Source organism: Cetorhinus maximus, chromosome 1 (genome assembly GCF_964194155.1).
Source record: "Cetorhinus maximus chromosome 1, sCetMax3.hap1.1, whole genome shotgun sequence".
NCBI lineage: Eukaryota > Metazoa > Chordata > Chondrichthyes > Lamniformes > Cetorhinidae > Cetorhinus > Cetorhinus maximus.
In genome coordinates, this window is record NC_135879.1 from 14,998,586 (window position 1) to 15,020,326 (window position 21,741).

At 44.8% G+C, this 21,741-nt stretch overlaps 1 protein-coding gene across 2 annotated transcripts in view; it reads left to right on the forward strand.

The window, feature by feature from the left end:
• The first annotated feature begins 12,662 nt into the window (after positions 1-12,662).
• LOC144672976 (SWI/SNF-related matrix-associated actin-dependent regulator of chromatin subfamily A member 5) overlaps positions 12,663-21,741 on the forward strand; it is a 33,791-nt gene continuing 24,712 nt past the window's right edge. For both annotated transcript variants that reach the window (XM_078535007.1, XM_078535072.1), the window contains exons 1-3: positions 12,663-12,940; positions 17,742-17,825; positions 20,828-20,994. In XM_078535007.1, the coding sequence (XP_078391133.1) occupies positions 12,818-12,940; positions 17,742-17,825; positions 20,828-20,994 (374 nt within the window). In that variant the 5' untranslated portion in view covers positions 12,663-12,817. The remainder of the gene's footprint in view (positions 12,941-17,741; positions 17,826-20,827; positions 20,995-21,741) is intronic.

The window sequence follows — 21,741 nt, forward strand, 5'->3', positions numbered from 1 at the left end:
CCTTAAGGTCAGACGGGCAGCTCCATTAATTATTTTAACTAGTTTTTAAATGGCCTTAATAGGCCTTTGACAGTTCGGCGGGCGCATAGTTGACTTCGGTGTACGCCCACCAAACTGAAGATCGGAATGACCCGCGATGTCGTCGGAATGCACGCCCAACGTCACCACGCATCATTTTACGCATTGGCGAGCAGGGATTGCCCCCTCGCCGACCAGAAGATTGAGGCCTGAATTCAAAAGTAATAAGTCCGCCAACACTTTTAGAGATTTTAAAAATTAAATTAAAATAATATTTATTTTAATTTAATGCAAAATAAAAGATTTCAAGCACCTACGTAAGACTACAATTACTACTATAATAACTCCTAAAATTCCATAATTAACCTGACTCCCAGTTACACTTTAATGCCACGGTCCAAAATAGATTTTAGATTTTAAATAGACCCAGCAAGTTAACACAATACCCATTTGACAATGGAATTCCAAAGGGCTTTTCCCCAACTTCAGTTTCGTTGCATAGCAGACTCATGCACAAATGCTGGAGGCTTCATTAAAGCTATTTCACACACTCCTGTTAGATCTTACTTGGCCTTCTGACACATAGCCTTTCTTTCTCCAATAAAAATGTTTCTATCTTTTTAATATGTAAATTCTATTGTTCCATATGTCTTGAAACTGTATCTTCCTCATAATATAAAACTTTCATGTTGCCACTATATATTGTTAGTAACCTTTGGGAAAAATAAACACATTCCTTAGCCTTGCTTATCTAGCTGGTTGTAAACAGACTAAGGTCCCTTTGAAATCCAAATATCCCTTCATTTATCTAAAAATGCAAATTCCCTTCACACCTTACATTCTAAGTCAGTACCCATGTTTACTCATTAGCATGTCAAGTACCTAACTTCTTTTGATGAGTTAAAGCTTGCAGTCTATTTGACTACAAAATGTAATTAAGTCACACACAGACCCAACTATACTTATTCCCGTAACCTACTTCACAATAAATCAGGAAAACATTATGAAAATTATTATACTTTCATCACACCAAGTGCCCCTTCTGCTGGCCTTCACTGACACAAAAATTACCTATTGCTGTAGCGACCCCAATGTAAAATAGATCCTACAATGCTCATTACAACAAGTTGCATTTACATAGCATCTTTAACATAGTAAAACATCCTAAAGTACTTCACAGAAGATTTGACACAGAGTCACCTAGTAGGACAGATGACCATGATCTTGATCAATTAAGTGGGTTTCAAGGAGTGAGGCAGAGATGCTTAAGGAGGAAATTTCAGACCTTACATCACTGATTTTTGGTTGGGGATGGGAGTCCCTTTAAAAAACATGTTGATGCCATTTTGGCATTTAAAGTGATCATCCTCCTGAAAAAAAAAGTGATCTGCAAACAGTTTTGTTCTGAACTGGTCTAAAGGGGCCCTGAAACAGGAGAAGCACCAGGTCCCATGATTTCTCTCCTAGGTCCTGAGCTCAAGACCTAGGCAGCTGAAGGTACTGCCACCAATGGCGGAGAAATCACAATCAGGAATGCACCAAAAAAAACAGAGCCCAGGAATATCGAAGGGTTGTAGGACCAGAGGAAATTACAGAGATAGGGAGGGGTGAGACAATGGAGGAATTTGAAAACAAGGATGAAAGTTTTAAAATTGAGGCGTTGTTGAACAAGGAGCCAATGTAGGCTGGTGAATACAGTGCTGCTGGCCTTGGTGCGTGTTATAATGCTGTGGAAAGGTTTGCAGCACTTTATTTGGAATGCTCTATCACTATTATGAACCTCAGCACTTTGTTTCAGGCCTGACCTGTTCTTATTGGGGATTTTGTTGAAAGGCCTGGAAGCTAATATAAAACATAAACCTCTAAGATCAGGGATTCTGAGATACCATGAATGACATTCACTACTTTCCTGTAGGAGTGACTGTACTGCTCCACTGAAGTGCAAAGGTGCCAACTTATAGCAAAAGGGAGAATCTGTTGGCTATATCCTTGTCCCATTCACGAGCGGAAATATCCCAGTTTGTCATGAATTATACCAGATGATCTGTCACCCAGATCTATGCCAGGACAGGTGAGAGACAAACACCTACAGTGTGAAAGACTGAGGGAGGGAACAAGGAAGGCAGAGAGGGGAAGAAAGAAATAGAAAGACAAAGAAAGGAATAGAGAGAGAAAGAGAAATTGACAGTGAAAGAGATGTGACCAAGAAGGGAATACAGGGAAAGGGAAACAGAGAGAGAGCGAGTAATAAAAGGGAGACAGAGATGAGAAAAGATGTACAGACAAAGAGTCAGGGACAAAGAGAAAGAGAGAGAAAGTCAGACATACAGGAACACACAAACAGAGGCGAGAAAGTGAGAGACACAACAAAAAAAGGAAGAGACCAAATGACATTAAATTTTTACAAAATGTGATACAGAGCTGGGAGGAAAGAAAATATAATTAAAATGGAAGGAGTAAATCGTAAAACAAAAGAGAAAAAAAAGACAAGTGTGGGCTTGAGAAAATAAGGAATTAAACAACAACTTGCATTTATATATTCAGTTTTAATGGTGCTGAACCAGGCGAAACAAACAAAATAAGCCACAATTTCCCAATTCATGCATATTAGTGAAAATTAGGCCGTATGGAAGGAGTTTGTGTACACATGGCTCTGTATCCCTGGAATATTAATTGTGTGCAATCCACCCAAGGAGCAGAGGTGAATGCCATAAGTGCACAAAGCATTTTTTTACAGATATTATTAACAGCCTAATCACTTGTGTGCAGAAAAGCTTTGAAGAACCAAGAGATAAATAATGCCCAAATTACAATACTTTTTTATGACTACATTACAAAACCTTGTGCAATATGACCTTCTTAGTGTGTTTTTGAATGCAGGAGTGAATTCATCACACCTCTACCCCACCCCAAAGCTCTCCTTCCTAATGATGTAGATGATAGCAGGGCCCATAAAGTGAGCCATGTTATCCATTTTGAAGTGTCATTTTTCCCAGAGTAGATTAATATCTGTAATAAATGCTTTGTGCAGTTATGGCATTCACCTCTGCTCCTCAATTAGGTTGCACACCAGTCACGCAGCCAGTATTCCAAGGATGCAGAGTGACGGTCTCCCTTACACAAAGTCCTTTTGTAGATGTTTATTCCGTTATCGTGAATAAAATGATACATTTTCCATTTCTCCTTATGCACATTCACCCGTAGCGCAGTGTATCTGGAACTCATGCTGCTGGCATATGCAATAAGATTTGTAGGACCAAAAATCTCCATTACAAAATTAACAAGCAGAGACTACAGCAAGTCATAATATTTGGTTTTGCCTGAACAAGGTCATTGCTAGTCAGCTTTTATTTCAGTTGCTTGCATAAATCAGGCTTATGATACCTTTGTATTCACTCAAGTTTCACTCTCTTGTGAATTACAATTCTGATCAAATCCTTTTTGCGGCAAAGCTACAAGTCCAGCGCACACGAATCGAAAGGCGACTAAAACACAGCTACAAGCAAATTCCATGTGCTTCATCTTTCAGATCAGGTAAATAGAAGGCAGGAGGGGAGACTTCTGCTGTTCCCAATTGATAAAACCACAAACACATTCATTGTATAAGCCTGTACTGTCCCACTCTATATGGCACATGTGGAAATCTTCCCCTCCTCCGGTTCCTATGGATTCTTAATTCCAACAATAGAAGAAATTCGTGGCTTGTGATTTCAGAAAAATAAGGTTTTAAAATGTGGGTATTTTCCTTTAATTCCTTCTAACCTATTTAAAAAAATAGATTTTTCCTTTCCTTACATGTCCTCACAAAAACACTGGGTGGAATTTAATGCCCTCTACCATGGTGAGTTTGGTGGCGGTGGGGTGGGGGGAGGGTGTCGGGTGGCATTTAAGCAGATGAGGGGGTGGCTGATGGTGACCCTGCTACATTCTTGCCTCTGCCCTGATTAAGTCCATGGCAGGAAGGCTCATGGATGGCTTTCCTGCCCGCTGCCAATTGAGGCCCTTAAGTGGGCAATTAACGCCCACTGAAGGGCCTCATCCTGTCGCTGCTGGTATTCACCCAGCAGCAGACAGGGGAACTTGCCATGTGGAGAGCTTGAAAAGTAAACACTGTGAGAATAGATATTATTTTTTATATATTTTGGGGAATATTGCGTTATTTTGTAAAGAAGGCTGGGTGTGTGTGTGTGATTTAATTGAGCTGGGCACAGTTGATAGCAGTCAGGTTGTCCGGGGGTTTGGAAACATGAAAAGGATAAAAGTGTTAAGTTGAGGCGCAGGTAAATAGGTTGGATCTAACGTTTGCATTTTTAGATAAGTTGAGGAGTTGTTTGGAACTCAAAGTGGAGTCAGAGGTAGCAAGGAAAATGTTTGCATCTTGCAGGAGTCCATAGGTAAATAGTATTTTTATTGACCCAAAAGGAAAGACAAGATGGAAACGTGAAAGATCTCGTATTTAGAAGGGTTTGAGTTTCAAAGGGGTTTGAGAACAATGGGGCTGAGATGAAAGGAAAAAAAGGTATATTAGGGTTACTGTGGATACCTGGTTTTTAGCTATTGAGCTGGCAAGATGGCTGTATAGCTGTTAAGCTGGAGATAGTTGGAGCTGTCTGAGCTGTTGAGAAGTCTTGGGCTGTAGCAAGCAGTTTTATTATGAAGTGGATTCCATGCCATAAAGTACAAGAGGGTAAAGGTTATGTGGTACACCTTTATTGAAGCTACAGCAGTTTGCTTTATGTGATATTACTGGAATTTTCATATTTAAATATTCATAAGGGAGTTTTGCCTAAAAAGCATATACTTGTGGGTTTGACCAAGTAGAGTTTTTGGGGGACTGTTTTGTAAGATGAATCTTAATTGTGTAACTGTAATCTTGTGTGCTTAAGTTTTTTCTATTTTTTGTTAATAAAACTTTTACTTTTAATTTTTAAAATGTCCAAAAGTGTTACTGGACCTCTTACTGCTGAGACTGGTACATCTTCTTCTTGTTATCAGAATACAAAAAGAAAAGTCGTGGCCCAGATGCAAGTTTCCCTCAAGGATTTGGTTTTCACAGCAATTAACACCGGCCGTGGTCATAACAGCTGTCGCATTGTTGGGTTGCTCGTGGGCTTCCGGGGGTGGGGGTGGGGGTGGGGGTGGAGGTGGGGGGGTGGAGGGGGTGTTCAAAGCACTCAGTGCCTGATCAAGTGACTAGGCATAGTGACTGAGAGTCACTCACCTGTCCTTGCTGCCTTCCCCATGACACCCGCTCTGCAATCCCACCTCTGCCATCACTCACCTGGGTGCCCAGGCCTCTCGGTGGGACTAAAGGCTGATAGGTCCCCTGGTCCTGATGGCCTACATCCTAGGGCCTTAAAGAAGTGGCTGCATAGATAATGGATGCATTGGTTGTAATCTTCCAAAATTGAATAGTGTGGACAGGATTGGGGGGGGGGGGGGGGGGGGGGGTGCAAAGCAGGGGAATAGAGGGGATACTGGATAGGGGGAGTGGGGGGGTCACAGGGTGGTGAAGGGGAGGGAGGGGGATGGGGAGAATAGGAGACCGGGTAGGATGAAACAAGGAAGGGAGAGATGGAGACAAAGGAAAAGGAGATGGGAGAGCAGAAGAGATTGACATTGGGCAGAGGTGGGAAGAGGAGGCAAAGGAGATAGAGATAGGGTTCAGGAGCAGATAGAAGGGTGAGGAGAAAGAGAGATGAGGAAGGAAAATAGGGGTTGAAAAACGGGGAGACAAGGAGTCTAAGCTTACAGTTTTCTACTTTTTTTCTCCTTTGTCCCCACTATTCACCCCCTCTGTACCACAGCCATCTCCTCTATTCCACCCTGCCCCCTCCATTCCCTTCTGTGTCCCCCTATCTTGTTCCCTCTACTCTATTCCTCCCCATCTCCATACCCTCTCCCTCTAATCCCTGTCCCCTCCATTTCTGCCTCTGTCCCTCCCATTTCTGCCTTTGTCCCTCCCATTTCCTCCATCCTATTCCCTCCACCCTGTTTCCCTCTATTCCCCAATCCTGTCCCCTCCATTACTGCATCTGCACCTCATCCCTTCCCACTCCCCACATTTTGTCCCCCCTATTCATCCCACCTCATCCCCTTCAACATGTCATCTCTATTCCTTGCCTCTCTCCCCAGCCTCTCCATATCCACTCTCTCCCTATCCCCTCCATGCAACCCAGTCTCCCCATCCTTCCACCCTGTCTCCTTCATTCCCCCCTGTCTCCCCATCCCTCCATCCTGTCCCCTCCATTTCCCCATCCCTCCACCCTGCCCCTTCATTTCCCCGTCTCCCCATTCCTTCTCCCCCATCCCCTCATCACTTCTCCTCCCTGTCCCTTCTCCATCCTGTCCATTCTCCCCACTGTCCCTTCTCTCCCCGTCCCCCCATCCCTTCTCCCCTGACCCCCCATCCTATCTCCCCTTCATCCCCCATCCCATCTACCCCATACCCCCATCTCTTCTCCACCAAGTCCCCCCATCCCAATTCTCCCATCCCTTCTCCCCCTGTCACCCCAATCTCTTCTCCTGCTCCGTCCCTTCTGCCCCCCCCACTATCGGATCCTCCCATCCCTTTCCCCACCCTCCATTGCTTTTCCCCTCCACCCCCACCTCAACCATTATTGGTCCCCCCCATCAGTTCCTTGTCCCCCCCCCGACCCCCCCTTCTCCCCCCATGCCCCCGCTTCTCCCCCCATGTCCCTCCCCACCTTCACCCTCCAGATCCCCACCTTCGCCCCCCCAACCTTCTCCCCCACAACCTTCTCCCCCACGTCCCCCCACCTTCTGCCTCGACGTCTGCCCCTTCTCCCCCACATCTCCCCATCCCTTCTCCCCCCATGCCCCCGCTTCTCCCCCGACGTCCCCCCATCCCTTCTCCCCCCACATCCCCCCATCCCTTCTCCCCCCATGCCCCTGCTTCTCCCCCCACCTTCACCCCCCACAGCCTTCTAACCCCAACCTTCTCCCCCCACGTCCCTCCACCTTCTACCTCAACGTCCGCACCACCTTCTCCCCCCGCATCCCCCCATCCCTTCTCCCCCCACGTCCCCCCATCCCTTCTCCCCCCATCCCTTTTCCCCCCACGTCCCCCCATCCCTTCTCCCCCCACGTCCCCCCATCCCTTCTCCCCCCCCACTTCCCCCCATCCCTTCTCCCCCCCCACTTCCCCCCATCCCTTCTCCCCCCACTTCCCCCCATCCCTTCTGCCCTTTCTTAGAATGCTTTCGAGATAGTTTCTTAGAGCAGCATGTTCTGGAACCAACCAGAGAGCAGGTTATATTAGACTTGGTATTGTGTAACGTGACAGGATTAATTAATGACCTCACCCCTGGGTGGCAGTGACCACAATATGATTGACTTTTACATCCAGTTTCGAAGGGAGGAGAGCAGGTCTAAGACTAGTATCTTAAATTTAAATAATTGTGGGGATGAAAGCTGAGTTAGCTGAAATGAACTGAGAAACTAGGCTAGAGGATAGATCAATAAAGTAGCAGTGGCAGACATTTAAGGGGATATTTCAAGAGTATTCAGAATAATTACATTCCTACTATAAAGAAATATCTAAGGGGAGGTTAACTAAAGGTGTTAAGGAAAGCATCAAGCTTAAGGAAAAAGCATACAACTCAGCAAAGATGAGTGGCAGGACAGATGATTGGTCAGAATATAAAGAATGGCAGAGAAAGGTTAAACAGGAGAAAGAAATTAGAGTATGAGAGGAATCTAGCTAGAAATGTAAAAATGGATAGCAAGAGTTTCTATGAGCACGTAAAAAAGAAAAGAGTAAGTAAAGTGAGTGTTGGTCCTCTAGAGAGTGACAGAGGGGAATTAATAGCAGATAATATGGAAATGGCGTAAGAAATGAACAAATATTTTGCTTCTGTGTTCACTATAGAGGATACACAAAACATTCCAACATAGCTGCAAATCAGGAGGTGAACGGGAGAGAGGAACTTGATGAAATTGAAATCACTAGGGAAATGGTACTGAGCAAATTGATGGAGCTGTGGGCAGGCAAGTCTCCGGGTCCCGATGGACTACATCCTAGGGTCTTAAAAGAAGTGGCTAATGAGGTAGTCAATGCACTGGCGTTAATTTTCCAAAATTCTCTAGATTCTGAAAAGGTTCCATCGGATTGGAAAGTAGCAAGTAACAACCCCTCTATTCAAAAAGGGAGGGAGGCAGAAAACAGGAAGCTATAGGCCAGGTAGCTTGATGTCTGTCATGGGGGAATTATTAGAATAAATCATTAAGGAGGTCATAGCTGGGCACTTAGAAGAGCTCAAGGCAACAGGGAAGAGTTAGCATGGTTTTGTGAAAGGAAAATCATGTTCAACCAATTTATTGGGGTTTTTTGAAGGAGTAACATGTGTGGTGGATAACGGAGAGCCTGTAGATGTACTGTACTTGGATTTCCTGAAGGCATTTGAGAAGGTGCCACATCAAAGATTATTACGGAAAATAAAAGTGCATGGTGTAGTAGGTAACATATTAGCACGGATAGAAGATTGGCTGGCTGACAGAAAGGAGAGAGTACGCATAAATAGGTCTTTTTGATTGGTGGGGTGTGACGAGTCGAGTCCCACAGGGGCCTTAACTTCTTATGATTTACATCAATGACTTAGATGAAGGGAGTAAAGACATGGCAGCTAAATTTGCAGATGACACAAAGCTAGGTAGGAAAGTATGTTGTGAAAAGGACATGAGGAGGTTGCAGATGGATATAGATGGGATGAGTGAGTGGGCAAAGATTTGGCAAATGGAGTTTAATGGGGAAAAATGTGAAGTTGTTCACTTTGGCAAGAAGACCCAAAAGCAGAGCTCTATTTAAATGGAGAACGGCTGCATAATTCTGAGGTGCAGAGGCATCTAGGTTTTCTAGTACATGACGTTAGTATGCAGGTACAGCAACTAATTAAGAAGGCAAATAGAATGCTATCCTTAATTACGAGAGGGATTGAACATAAAAGTCAGGATGTTATGCTTCAGTTATACAGGGCATTGGTGAGACTACACCTTGAATACTGTGTGTAGTTTTAGTCCCCTTATTTAAGTGCATTGGAGGTGGTTCAAAGGTGGTTTACTAGATTGATACCTGGAATGAGTGGGTTGTCTTATGAGGAAAGGTTGGACAGACTGGGCTTGTTTCCACTGGAGTTTACAAGAGTGAGGGGTGATTTGATTGAAGTATACAAGATCCTGAACAGCCTTGACAAGGTGGACGTCGAAAAGATGTTTCCTCTTGTGGGTGAGTCCAGAACTAAGGGGTTACTGTTTTAAAATTAGGGGTCGCCCTTTAGGACAGAGGTGAGGAGAAATATTTTCTCTCAGACGGTTTTGCGACTTTGGAACTCTCTGCCTCAGGAGGTGGGATCATTGAATATTTTTAAGGCAGGGGTAGATACGTTCTTATAAAAACAAAAAGCTACTGCGGATGCTGGAAATCCAAAACAAAAACAGAATTACCTGGAAAAACTCAGCAGGTCTGGCAGCATCAGTGGAGAAGAAAAGAGTTGACGTTTCGAGTCCAACATGACCCTTCAACAGAACTGAAGTATAGATAGGAGAGGGGTGAAATATAAGCTGGTTTAAGGTGGGGGGTGGGGGGAGAGAAGTTGAGGGTGGGGTGGTTGTAAGGACAAGCAAGCAGTGATAGGAGCAGATAATCAAAAGATGTCACAGACAAAAGGATCAAAGAGGTGTTGAAGGTGGTGATATTATCTAAGAAAAGTGCTAATTAAGAATGGATGGCAGGACACTCAAGGTACAGCTCTAGTGGGGGTGGGGTGGAAAGACTAACAAGGTATTAGTTGTAGATTTAAAAATAATGGAAATAGGTGGGAAAAGAAGAATCTATATAAATTATTGAAAAAAAAAGGGAGGGGAAGAAACGGGGTGGGGATGGGGGGAGGGGGGAGTTTAAGATCTAAAGTTGTTGAATTCAATATTCAGCCCGGAAGGCTGTAAAGTGCCTAGTCGGAAGATGAGGTGCTGTTCCTCCAGTTTGCGTTGGGCTTCACTGGAACAATGCAGCAAGCCAAGGACAGACATGTGGGCAAGAGAGCAGGGTGGAGTGTTAAAATGGCAAGCGACAGGGAGGTTTGGGTCTTTCTTGTGGACAGACCGCAGGTGTTCTGCAAAGCGGTCGCCCAGTTTGCGTTTGGTCTCTCCAATGTAGAGGAGACCGCATTGGGAGCAACGAATGCAGTAGACTAAATTAGGGGAAATGCAAGTGAAATGCTGCTTCACTTGAAAGGAGTGTTTGGGTCCTTGGACGGTGAGGAGAGAGGAAGTGAAGGGGCAGGTGTTGCATCTTCTGCGTGGGCATGGGGAGGTGCCATTGGTGGGGGTTGAGGAGTAGGGGGTGATGGAGGAGTGGACCAGGGTGTCCCGGAGGGAACGATCCCTAATTTCCAGTTCCCTGGCCCCAACCGCTTCCTCTTCACCATGGATGTCCAATCCCTCTACACCTCCATCCCCCACCAGGATGGTCTGAGGACCCTTAGCTTCTTCCTTGAACAGAGGCCCCAACAATCCCCATCCACCACTTCTCTCCTCCGTCTGGCTGAACTTGTTCTCACGCTGAACAATTTCTCCTCTAACTCCTCTCACTTCCTCCAAATAAAAGGTGTGGCTATGGGTACCCGCATGGGCCCCAGCTATGCCTGTCTCTTTATGGGGTATGTGGAACATTCCTTGTTCCAGTCCTACTCCGGCCCTTCCCACAACTCTTTCTCCGGTACATTGATGATTACTTCGGTGCTGCTTCATGCTCTCGTCGGGACCTGGAAAAATTTATTAATTTTGCTTCCAACCTCCACCCCTCCATCATCTTCACATGGTCCATCTCTGACACTTCTCTTCCCTTCCTTGACCTCTCTGTCTCAATTTCTGATGATAGACTGTCCACCAATATCCATTACAAGCCTACTGACTCCCACAGCTACCTCGACTACAGCTCCTCACACCCCACTTCCTGTAAGGACTCCATCCCATTCTCTCAGTTCCTTCGCCTCCGTCGCATCTGTTCTGATGACGCTACCTTCAAAATCAGCTCCTCTGACATGTCCTCCTTCTTCCTTAACCAAGGTTTTCCACCCATGGTCGTTGACAGGGCCCTCAACCGTGTCCGGCCCATCTCCCGCGCATCCGCCCTCACGCCTTCTCCTCCCTCCCAGAAACATGATAGGGTCCCCCTTGTCCTCATTTATCACCCCACCAGCCTCCGCATTCAAAGGATCATCCTCCGCCATTTCCGCCAACTCCAGCATGATGCCACCACCAAACACATCTTCCCTTCACCCCTCCTGGCGGCATTCCGTAGGGATCGTTCCCTCCAGGACACCCTGGTCCACTCCTCCATCACCCCCTACTCCTCAACCCCCACCTATGGCACCTCCCCATGCCCACGCAGAAGATGCAACACCTGCCCCTTCACTTCCTCTCTCCTCACCGTCCAAGGGCCCAAACACTCCTTTCAAGTGAAGCAGCATTTCACTTGCATTTCCCCTAATTTAGTCTACTGCATTCGTTGCTCCCAATGCGGTCTCCTCTACATTGGAGAGACCAAACGCAAACTGGGCGACCGCTTTGCGGAACACCTGCGGTCTGTCCACAAGCATTACCCAGACCTCCCTGTCGCTGGCCATTTCAACACTCCACCCTGCTCTCATGCCCACATGTCTGTCCTTGGCTTGCTGCATTGTTCCAGTGAAGCCCAACGCAAACTGGAGGAACAGCACCTCATCTTCCGACTAGGCACTTTACAGCCTTCCGGGCTGAATATTGAATTCAACAACTTTAGATCTTAAACTCCCCCTCCCCCCATCCCCACCCCCACCCCGTTTCTTCCCCCTCCCTTTTTTTTTTCAATAATTTATATAGATTCTTCTTTTCCCACCTATTTCCATTATTTTTAAATCTACAACTAATACCTTGTTAGTCTTTCCACCCCACCCCCACTAGAGCTGTACCTTGAGTGTCCTGCCATCCATTCTTAATTAGCACTTTTCTTAGATAATATCACCACCTTCAACACCTCTTTGGTCCTTTTGTCTGTGACATCTTTTGATTATCTGCTCCTATCACTGCTTGCTTGTCCCCACAACCACCGCCCCACCCCCAACTTCTCTCTCCCCCCCCCCCCACTTAAACCAGCTTATATTTCACCCCTCTCCTAACTATACTCAGTTCTGTTGAAGGGTCATGTTGGACTCCAAACGTCAACTCTTTTCTTCTCCACCGATGCTGCCAGACCTGCTGAGTTTTTCCAGGTAATTCTGTTTTTGTTGTAGATACGTTCTAGTTAGGCAAGGGACTCAAAGGTTATGGGGGTTAGATGGGAATGTGGAAATCGAAACACAAGAAGATCAGCCATGATCATATTGAATGGCAGATCAGGCTCGAGGGGCCGAATGGTCTTACTCCTGTTCCTATTTCTTACGTTCTCCCCGATCCCTTCTCTCCAGTTCCCTCCATTCCCGCCACCAAATTGTTACTTAGCAACGGTTCAAACCGAAAGTAACAACGTTCCCGAGATCTCACGAGACTGGTCAGTGTTGGGGGCGGGGCCTGGGCTCGCGGCAAAGTCGTCGGGTGGGGGGGGGTTGGTTGGAGAGGAAGGAAAGGGTTGCAATTCTCGCGAGAGTGGCTCGGCCGGCGGCGGGCGGTTGAGAGGAAGATCGGAGCCGGGCGGCGGCGGTGGCTGCGGCGGGATCAGCCCCGGTGAGGCGTTTTTAATTCATCCGAGCCGCGAGGAGGAGGACCGAGGGGGGGGGGGTGGAGGGGACAGCGAGGGGACACTATGTCTGAAGCGGAGGAGAGGCCAAGCGCTAACCTGAGTCTGAACCCGGCCGAGGGGCAGGCGGAGGAGGCGAGCGCCAAGCCGGTGGCGGAAACCCCGATCCAGCCTCCAGGCCCGGGACAGGTGAGTTAACGGCGGTTCCGAGCTACCTGGGTGGCCGGTTACCAACCTCGTGTCGGCTCCTGGGAGGAGCCGTTTGGCTGTCCGCGCGGCACCGGACCCGCCATCGCATTGTTTCACCACCCCCTGCATTCCGGCTTATCCAAACCTCCCCGGGCCCCCTGGTAACGGGAGGCCCGGCGCCGGTCTCCCCCTCCCCCTTTCAAACGGCCGCGATGACGGCACCGGCCGAGCCTGACGGCACCGGCGCATGCTCAGTCCGGCAAACATCCCCCTCTTTGTTTCATTTTTGTCTCTTCACACACTCGGGATAATGGCAGAGAATCTACAGCACAGCAGATAAAATGCTCCTTATCTTCCTCCCACCTCCCCAAAATCTCTCTCTCTCTACCAACACCCCCCCCCCCCCCCCCCTGCCTATTCCTAACTCCCTCATTTACTCATCTAGCATTTCTTCTTCTCTCTTTCCCACACCCTCCCTCCTTTTAAAAAGACATCTTCGCCTCAACTCCTTCCATGTGGCAGCCAGTTCCACAATCTTAACCCACGTCAGGCAACATTTGCACAGAGACAAACATAGTTAATGTTTCAGGTCCGTAACCTTTGGTCAGAACAAAATTGAGTGATGTAACAAAAGTTTTTTTTTTAAAAAAAGCATCTTATTCCGGGTACGTTTACTTAGTAATCAGCTGGTCGGTGTCCCTTTTTTTTTCTTCTGGTAGAATTGTTTTCAGTTTAAATACTTCCCAGTTCCGATTTGGAATTTGACCCATTTGTCCCACTGGCTTAATTTAGCAGCACTGAAATGACCATAGCTTGCAGTCTGAAACCGCAAATACAACTTCCATCTACCTGCCTTCCCTCTGTACTGGTCAGCAGCATAAGAGGTGAACTTAAGTGTTTTTGGGGGAGCCACTGGCCTAGCCCTAGCCAAATCGGCAGCCCAAGCCATTAATGTCTGCTATGTTTTACCTCGGTGATTGAAGAGAATGTTCTTCTTGCAAGGTATTGTTCCGAAGACAGCACATCTTGTCATTCTTTAGAGGTAGTGCTGTAATGGATCTGGCAATTTTCTTGATTTAGATTCCTGATTTAAAAGCAGAAGTAACAATTTTGAGGGTATAATTAATATATCTACTTAGGAAGACTTGGGCAAAATGTAAAACTCCATTCATAAAATTGCCTAAAATTGGAAAATGATTTTCAATTAAAATGTGAGTGTTGCACTTTGGCAGGAAAAATAAAGCGCTAACTTGCATCTAGGAAAAATGTGCAAAGGGATCTGGGGCCCATCATTATAGGTAACGTCCTGTAACTCCCAAGCTCCCCAGTGTTGGGTTTGGGGGGAGGGTACCCCAAAGGTGTGCTGGGGAATCCCTCTTGGAAGTTCCCAGGTAAGGGTTTGCATGGCAATTGCCCAGAAGTGCAAACTTCGTCTGGAGAATTGTGCTGCGCTGGAAACCATCCGAAAATGTGGTTTAAATTGCAAAATTCAGATGGTTCCGCCAGGGTTATGCCAATGGTTACCCAGAAAATGTTAGAAGAATTAAAACCTCTTCTGAGTAACCATTGTAGAGACGCAGACCGACCCCACAGGGCTCTCTCTTCCCCCCCCCCCCCCCCCCCCCCCCCCCAACAACTCCCGGTACCCCTGGACTTCCGATTCCTACCCACTCCCCCGGACCGCGGCCCCACGAACAACACACACACACACTCCCGACCTCCCTGCAGTCTGACACCCACCCACTCCCTCCGGGCCTCTGAACCACCCCAGACCCCCCACCCCTCCGGATTTCTGACACCCCCCTCTCTCTCCCGGGACCTTGGAACTCCCCCATCCCCATCCTGACCTCCAACACAAATCCTATCCACTTACCTTAGACACTTGCCTTTCCCTGGCCCTTTAAACTTACTTGCAGCAAGTGCCGTAAAAAATGGGGCATGGCCTCCTTGAATACTCTGGAGCTACACTTCGCTGGGGCCTGCGAGGAGTCTTTCAATGCAGGGTCAAGCAGCTCTGGCAAATGGAAGTAGCAATGTAATTTTCAAGATCAGGTAAGTAGGCATTTCTTCTAATTTCTGCAGCCCAATGATGCAGATTATTAGATCATTTTAAAACAGTAAATTAAGCACTCGGGTTCATTCCTAGATGGATAGAATTGAAAACTGGAGAAGTTATGTTAAACTTATATAAACCTTGCACATTGGAATGCAAAGGTAGCCCCTGACTTCTTCGTCTAAATTGTCATCTTAAACTGCTCTCTCCACCTCCACCCCCCCCCCCCCAGCTTCCTCCATCCTCATCTCCAAAAGCAAGATTGAGGAACTCATGGACTTCTGTCCCTATGATTAAGGCCATCCAACTGGCTGCCTGTGCCACTTCCCTCCCTGCAGCCCACTGAGCCAAACTTACCTTAAGTACCCGCACACTCCCACCCTGAACTTGCATCTTTAGTTTCTTTCTTATCTCCCTTCACACCTTTTTTATTATCCACTCCTACTAAAGTGTTGACCATCCCATTTCCTGGCTCCTATTTTAGCTGAAATGGCTAATGGTTCCCTTTCCTCTGGCACTGTCCTTTTCAACTTCAAATCTGACATCATCACCAACTTCTTCAAAAGATGATGGGTTCCATCTGTCCTTGTGAATTACTGCTTCACCTCCAACCTCCCTTTCCTCTCAAATCCCTGCCCATCTTTTCTACAGTTCGATGTTTGACCTGTTCAAACAGATTTCTGCCATGGCTGAGCACTGAAACAGCCCCTTATCAAAATCAAATAAATGATAATGTCCTGTGTGACTATGAGCATGGTAAACTATCCTTGACATGTCTGCAGCCTTTGACAAGGCCCTTGCACATGATTGTGCAGCTTCATTGTGCAGCTAGATGACACTGCCCTGGCCTAGTTTGATTTTTACCTGTCCAGTCATAAGCAGAGACTGAACCAGAATATTCACAACCTTTTGACCCTGAGATGACCACCTGACTACATATCTGTTCCATCACCAAAATATCCTACTTCCATTTACGTAGCATTGTCCGTCTCCCACCCTGATTCAGCTCATCTGCTGCTGAAACCTTCGTTCACATCTCGACTATTCCATTGTTCTGGCTGTCCTCCTGTTTTCTAGCCTTCATAAACTTCATTCAAAACTCACTCTCTATCCTGACTTGCACCAAGTCTATTCACCCATCACCTCTGTGCTCACTGACCTACACAGGCCTCCAGTCTGGTAACACCTTGATTTTAATATCATCATCCTTGTTTTCAAATCCATCCAATGCTTCACCCCTTCCTGTTTCTAATGGACTACAGCGGTTCAAGAAGGCAGCTTACCCCCGCCTTCTCAAGGGCACCTAGGGATGGGCAATAAATGCTGGACCAGCCAGTGAAGCCCACATCCCGTGAATGAATTTTTAAAAAAGTTCTGCCAGATCACTGTGCTTCTCCATTTCTGGCCACTTGCACATCCCTGATTTTATTGCCTTCAGCTCTTAGGCCCTGGGCTTTGAAATACTCTTCCTAAACCTCTCCTCTCTTCATAACCTACCTGTTTGACCACAACTATTTTAATATCGCTCTTGTAGTTCAGTGTCAAATACTTTTTAATAATATGCCTTTATTATGTTAAAGGTGTTGTATAAATGCAAGATGTTGGTGATTAAACCGCACCTTGATGTATTCTGCGTAGTTCTGGTTTCCATATTATAAACAGGATACAGAGACACTGAAGAAAATGTTAAAAAAAAGATTCATAAGGATGATACTACAACTGAGAGGCTATCATCTATCAGGAAAGGCTGAACAGGGTGGAATTATTTTCTCTAGAAAAGGCAAGACTGGTGGGATGGGTTGCTTAACAAGTATGCACAGACCAGCTGGACTAAATGTCTTGTTTCTGTGCTGTACCTTCTATGTATGTGATCTATGTAAAGACAAAATGGTTTTGGACCTGACTAGCTATAGTAGCAGTTAGCTGGGGAGATGAGTTGAACCCTTATGAGGTTTCTGTTTTGATTTTATATTTCTCATCAGCCATAACTCAGTTGGTAGCACTCTTGCCTCTGAGTCAGAGGCTGTGGGTTCAAATATTACTCCAGAGACTTGAGAACAGAAATCTAGACTGACGCTACAATGGAGTACTGCATTGTTGAAGGTGCCACCTTTAGGATGAGACAGGGCCCATTCTGCCCTCTTTTTCAGATGTAAAAGATCCCAGGGCATCATTTTGAAGAGCAGGGGAGTTATCCTTGGTGCACTGTGCCCCATATTTATCCCTCAATTAATATCATAAAAACAGAGTATCTGGTCCATTATCACATTGTTGTTTCTGGAAGTTTTTCTGTACACAAGTTGGCTGCTGCAGTGACACTTCAAAAGTATGCCGCTAGCTGTATTGTAATTGTGATTGTGAAAGGTGCTACAGAAGTGCAATTCTTTGCTTTTTTTAATCTCTACAGTCTGAGATCAGAGATTTGGCACAATGGGGTAATGAATCAGGATTCAATCTCAAGAGATAAGCTGGTTTTCTTGTTTTACACTTTTTCTTAGGCAAACCTGTAAGTGATTTTGCCCATTTTAAAATGAGCGAGAACCTTCCCTCAGTACCAAATAGCATTGGCCGAGTCTTAAACATAGCGTAATGTAGTTCTGCTTGGAAGTCTATCTAGTGACTATATGACTTTTATTAGAAGACTTAACAGTTGTAATGCAGTGCCATTCAGGTTGAATAATTCTGCACTCTGCAAATTTCTGTTTCTTATAAACCTTTTGACTTTTAATGTAACATTTTCTCTACTAGATGGACAGCGGTGATGCAGCGTTTATATTCAAAGTGCCTAAACCAGAGGTTAAAGAGGAGGATCCTGCCTATGAAGAAAAAATGGTAAAAACAATAAAAGAAACATTTGTTTAAATTATTTTCATTTGTATATTGTATTGCAATCCATTCATACATGGAAAGCCTTCTTGCTTTACATTCACCTTAATTTGGGTCAAGTAATTACCACATTAGAAGTTAATTTATCAGGTTACCTTTAATTATCTCATCTTTAGGGACCAGCTGTGAACCTGAAACCCCCACTGCCACAACCCAAAAAAAGTACAAGTTTGCTCTAGGATGCTGTTCTTGTGACCTTTTGTTTTAAAATTTACAGCTTTCCTGCTCTATCTTTGAGAGCAGGAGTCTATTTAATCTTCATCCATCAGTAATGGCTTGCAATATATTCAGAAGGAATTTCCTCAGAAGGAATTTCAATATTCTGACCTCTTGGGGAGGTTAGTCCAATTGTAGATTGTAACCTGAAATTGGGTTTAAAAGTGGTTTAGACTCTCGATACTGAGCATACATGAGGAATGTAGCTTATTTAGAGCTGGCTTTGGCAATTGCAGTCTCTCGTTAATGCAACGATGTGCATCGTTCAATGTTCGATAGCTAGAATGTCTCCAGCTTACTGAAGGACCAAAATGTTGTTAGATCAGGAATGATAACTTCCTAAAAAGAGTGCGATAATGTGGTAGCCATAATTGATGTGTTGGAATATATCCTTATCTAGTAAGTAGAGGTGACTCTGCTATATCTTTGACTTTTCTTCTGCTTTTTAGTGGTTCTGATGTGATGATGTGAAATGTCTTTCCCAATCTCTTGAAACCACAGTCCATGTGCATTTTTTTTTTCAGTATTTCTGGTTATACAAATGTAGTGAGTACAGTATGAACATAACTGCTAACATGAAATTTAAACTTGCCTGTTTGTGCTAATTAATGCTTTAATTAAATTAAGATAGTTTGCCTAATTGAGGAGCCCTAATAATGCATAAAAGTTGGCCAGTTTTCCCCCTTTCCTTATGTTGTGAAGCTTTGAGCTAAGCAGAGTTCTTGTGTCCTGTTTGTGTTGTAGCAGTGAGGTGAGTGGCCACCCTAGACATTGAGGGGGTATTTGACTGACTGTGGCATCAAGGGGCCCTGGCAAAATTGAAATCGATAGGAATCAGGGAAAGCTCTCCACTGGTTGGAGTCATACTTAGCACAAAAGAAGAGGCTGGCAATTCTATGGCAGACGACCCACCACCTAAACCCCCAAAGCCTATCCATCATCTAAAAGGCACAGATCAGGGGTGTGATGGAATACTTTTCACTTGCCTGGATGGGTGCAGCCCCAACAACATTCAAGAAAGTCAATACCATCCATGACAAAGCAACCTGCTTGATTGTCACTCCATTCACCATTGATGCACAGTAGCAGCAGTGTGAACCATATACAAGATGCACTGCAGCAACTTCCTTTGCTCTTTTGACAGCACCTTCCAAACCCACCTCTACACCTAGAAGAACAAGGACAGTAGATGAACACAACACAAGAAATAGGAGCAGGAGTGGGCCATATGGCCCTTCGAGCTTGCTCCACCATTCAATACAATCATGGCTAATCTTGGGCTTCAATTCCACTTCCCTGTCCTTTCCCCATTTCCCTTGATTCCCTGAGAGACCAAATAACTGTCTATTGCAGCCTTAAATGCATCCAATGTTGGAGCATCCATAACCCTCTGGGGCAGAGAATTCCAAAGATTCACAACCTTTTGAGTGAATCATTTCCCCTGCTCTCCTGAATGATCGATCCCTTATCCTAAGACTGTGGCCCCGCATTTTCGATTCCCCAACCAGCAGAAACCAGATGTTTAGGAACATCACCACCTGCAAGTTTTCCTCCAAGTCAAACAGCATCCTGACCTGGAACTATATCACTATTGCGAGATCAAAACCCTGGAACACCCTCCTTAACAGCACTGTGGGTGTATGTACACCACATGGACTGCAGGTGTTCAAGAAGGTAGCTCATAACCACCACCTCAAGGGCAACAGGAATAGGCAATAAATACTGGACTAACCAGTGACACCCACATCGCATCATCCTCCTTTATGTGAGGTCAGATAAGTGGAGTTGTGGCCTTTTCCAGCCAGCAATCACGTTTTAACAATGTTGAACTGTATAAATATTCCCTAGCCTGGAGTGGTTCATGGAAGGAACAAATCACAATTTTTTCTTTTCATCTCACACAGTTGCACTTGTTTTGACTTTTAAGCCACTACAAAAGCTTGAACACTGTTGCTTTGATGTTGCTATATACTCTGAACAAATGGAATGCCAGCAAACATTTGGAAATGGTTTAGAATAGAGGTTATTAACTATTAAGCAACTACTTTAGAGACTTGTAGAAGATAAATGGCTGCTCTTACCTTAAGGCATTAACCACCAAGCTCTCCTTTTCATTCTTGCAAAACATTCTACCAGCCTGTGCTTTCAACACTTTATAGTGAACACTGCTAAATTTGAGGCCAACTTGTATAGTACAATACAAATTGAGTTTGTGTGTTATCCTAAATGTAGGTTTGAAAGAAATAAGCCTGCCATGGGTAAGTTGTGTTCATTAAAGCACAAAGGACATTTTTTATACTATGTCTATTGATGTAGCCTTTTTAAATTTAAAAAAAATATATAATTTATAGTTTTTGGCTTTCCAAATATAGGTTGTTTGAAGAGAGCATTTTTGAATTTACCAGCACAAGATTAAATCTTGTGGGAATAACTTAATAGCACCAGAGCACAAAAGGGCTGTTTTTATTCCTTTTTCTCACCTCCCCTCACCCAAATGTTTCATGTTGGTCCAATTTACAAAATACCAGGTGAAGGCAAATAAATTTGTTAGTGAAAAACTGAATTTTCCAAAGACATGTACTATTAGCTGTCATTAAAACTAAATCTACATCCCTCAGCAAGGAAAGCTGTTTTTATTGACTGTGGATTAAATGAGAAATGTTTGCACACTGATCCTACTTTGATCTAAAATTTTTTTAATTAACTACTTTTTTTTTCTTTTTGTTTGGCAGAAAGCAGACAGGGCAAATAGATTTGATTATCTGCTGCAACAGACCGAGCTTTTTGCCCACTTTATCCAACCCGCCGCACAGAAGACTCCAACTTCTCCTTTAAAGATGAAACCTGGGCGCCCTCGCATAAAGAAAGATGAGAAACAGACACTTCTGTCGGTTGGAGAGTAAGATATATTCCAGGCAATGTCTTTTTGGATTCATGATGCAATTTTTTGCAATTTCAACTTGGAAAGCGTTCCTCATGTTTGAATGCCAAAATAGTGTGAATGTTTGATCAAAATAGAATGGTGGAAGTAAAGCTTCCATTTCTTTAGGATTTGGGGCTTTTGCTTTCAATGACTTGGAAATAACTCAATAATGCTTCATCCAAGTTTGCAGATTAGAATAAGTGAGTAGCAACCATAAATTGGAATCATGGGATGGAGTTGCAAAGAGACATAGGCTAGTGAGTGGATAAGACTGGCAAGTATAGTTAAATGTGGAGAAGTGTGAGGCCATCTACTTTGCATTTAAGAAAGACCAATCTGAGTGGCTTCTACAAGAGAGATTAGTTTGCTGTGGAGAATCAAAAGGGATTTGGGCTTCCCTGTGTGCACATAACACAATATTACAGTTACAAAAGGTAAGTAAATTGGCTAAAAGAAAGATGGCAAACCTCCACCTGGAGTACTGTCTTTGGTTGTGGGCACCGAACCTCAGGAAAGTAATATTGGTCTTGGCGGTTGCGGTGGGGGGAGGAAGCAGGGTACAGTACAGATACATCAAAATGATACTTGGCTTAAAGTATTAACCTATGAGAACAGGTTCCATGAATTTGGCTTTTATTCCTTTGAGTTTAGAGGGATGAGGAGTGCCCTAATTGAGGTATTTAAAATGATTAGGGAATTTGATAGGATAGATACAGGGAACTA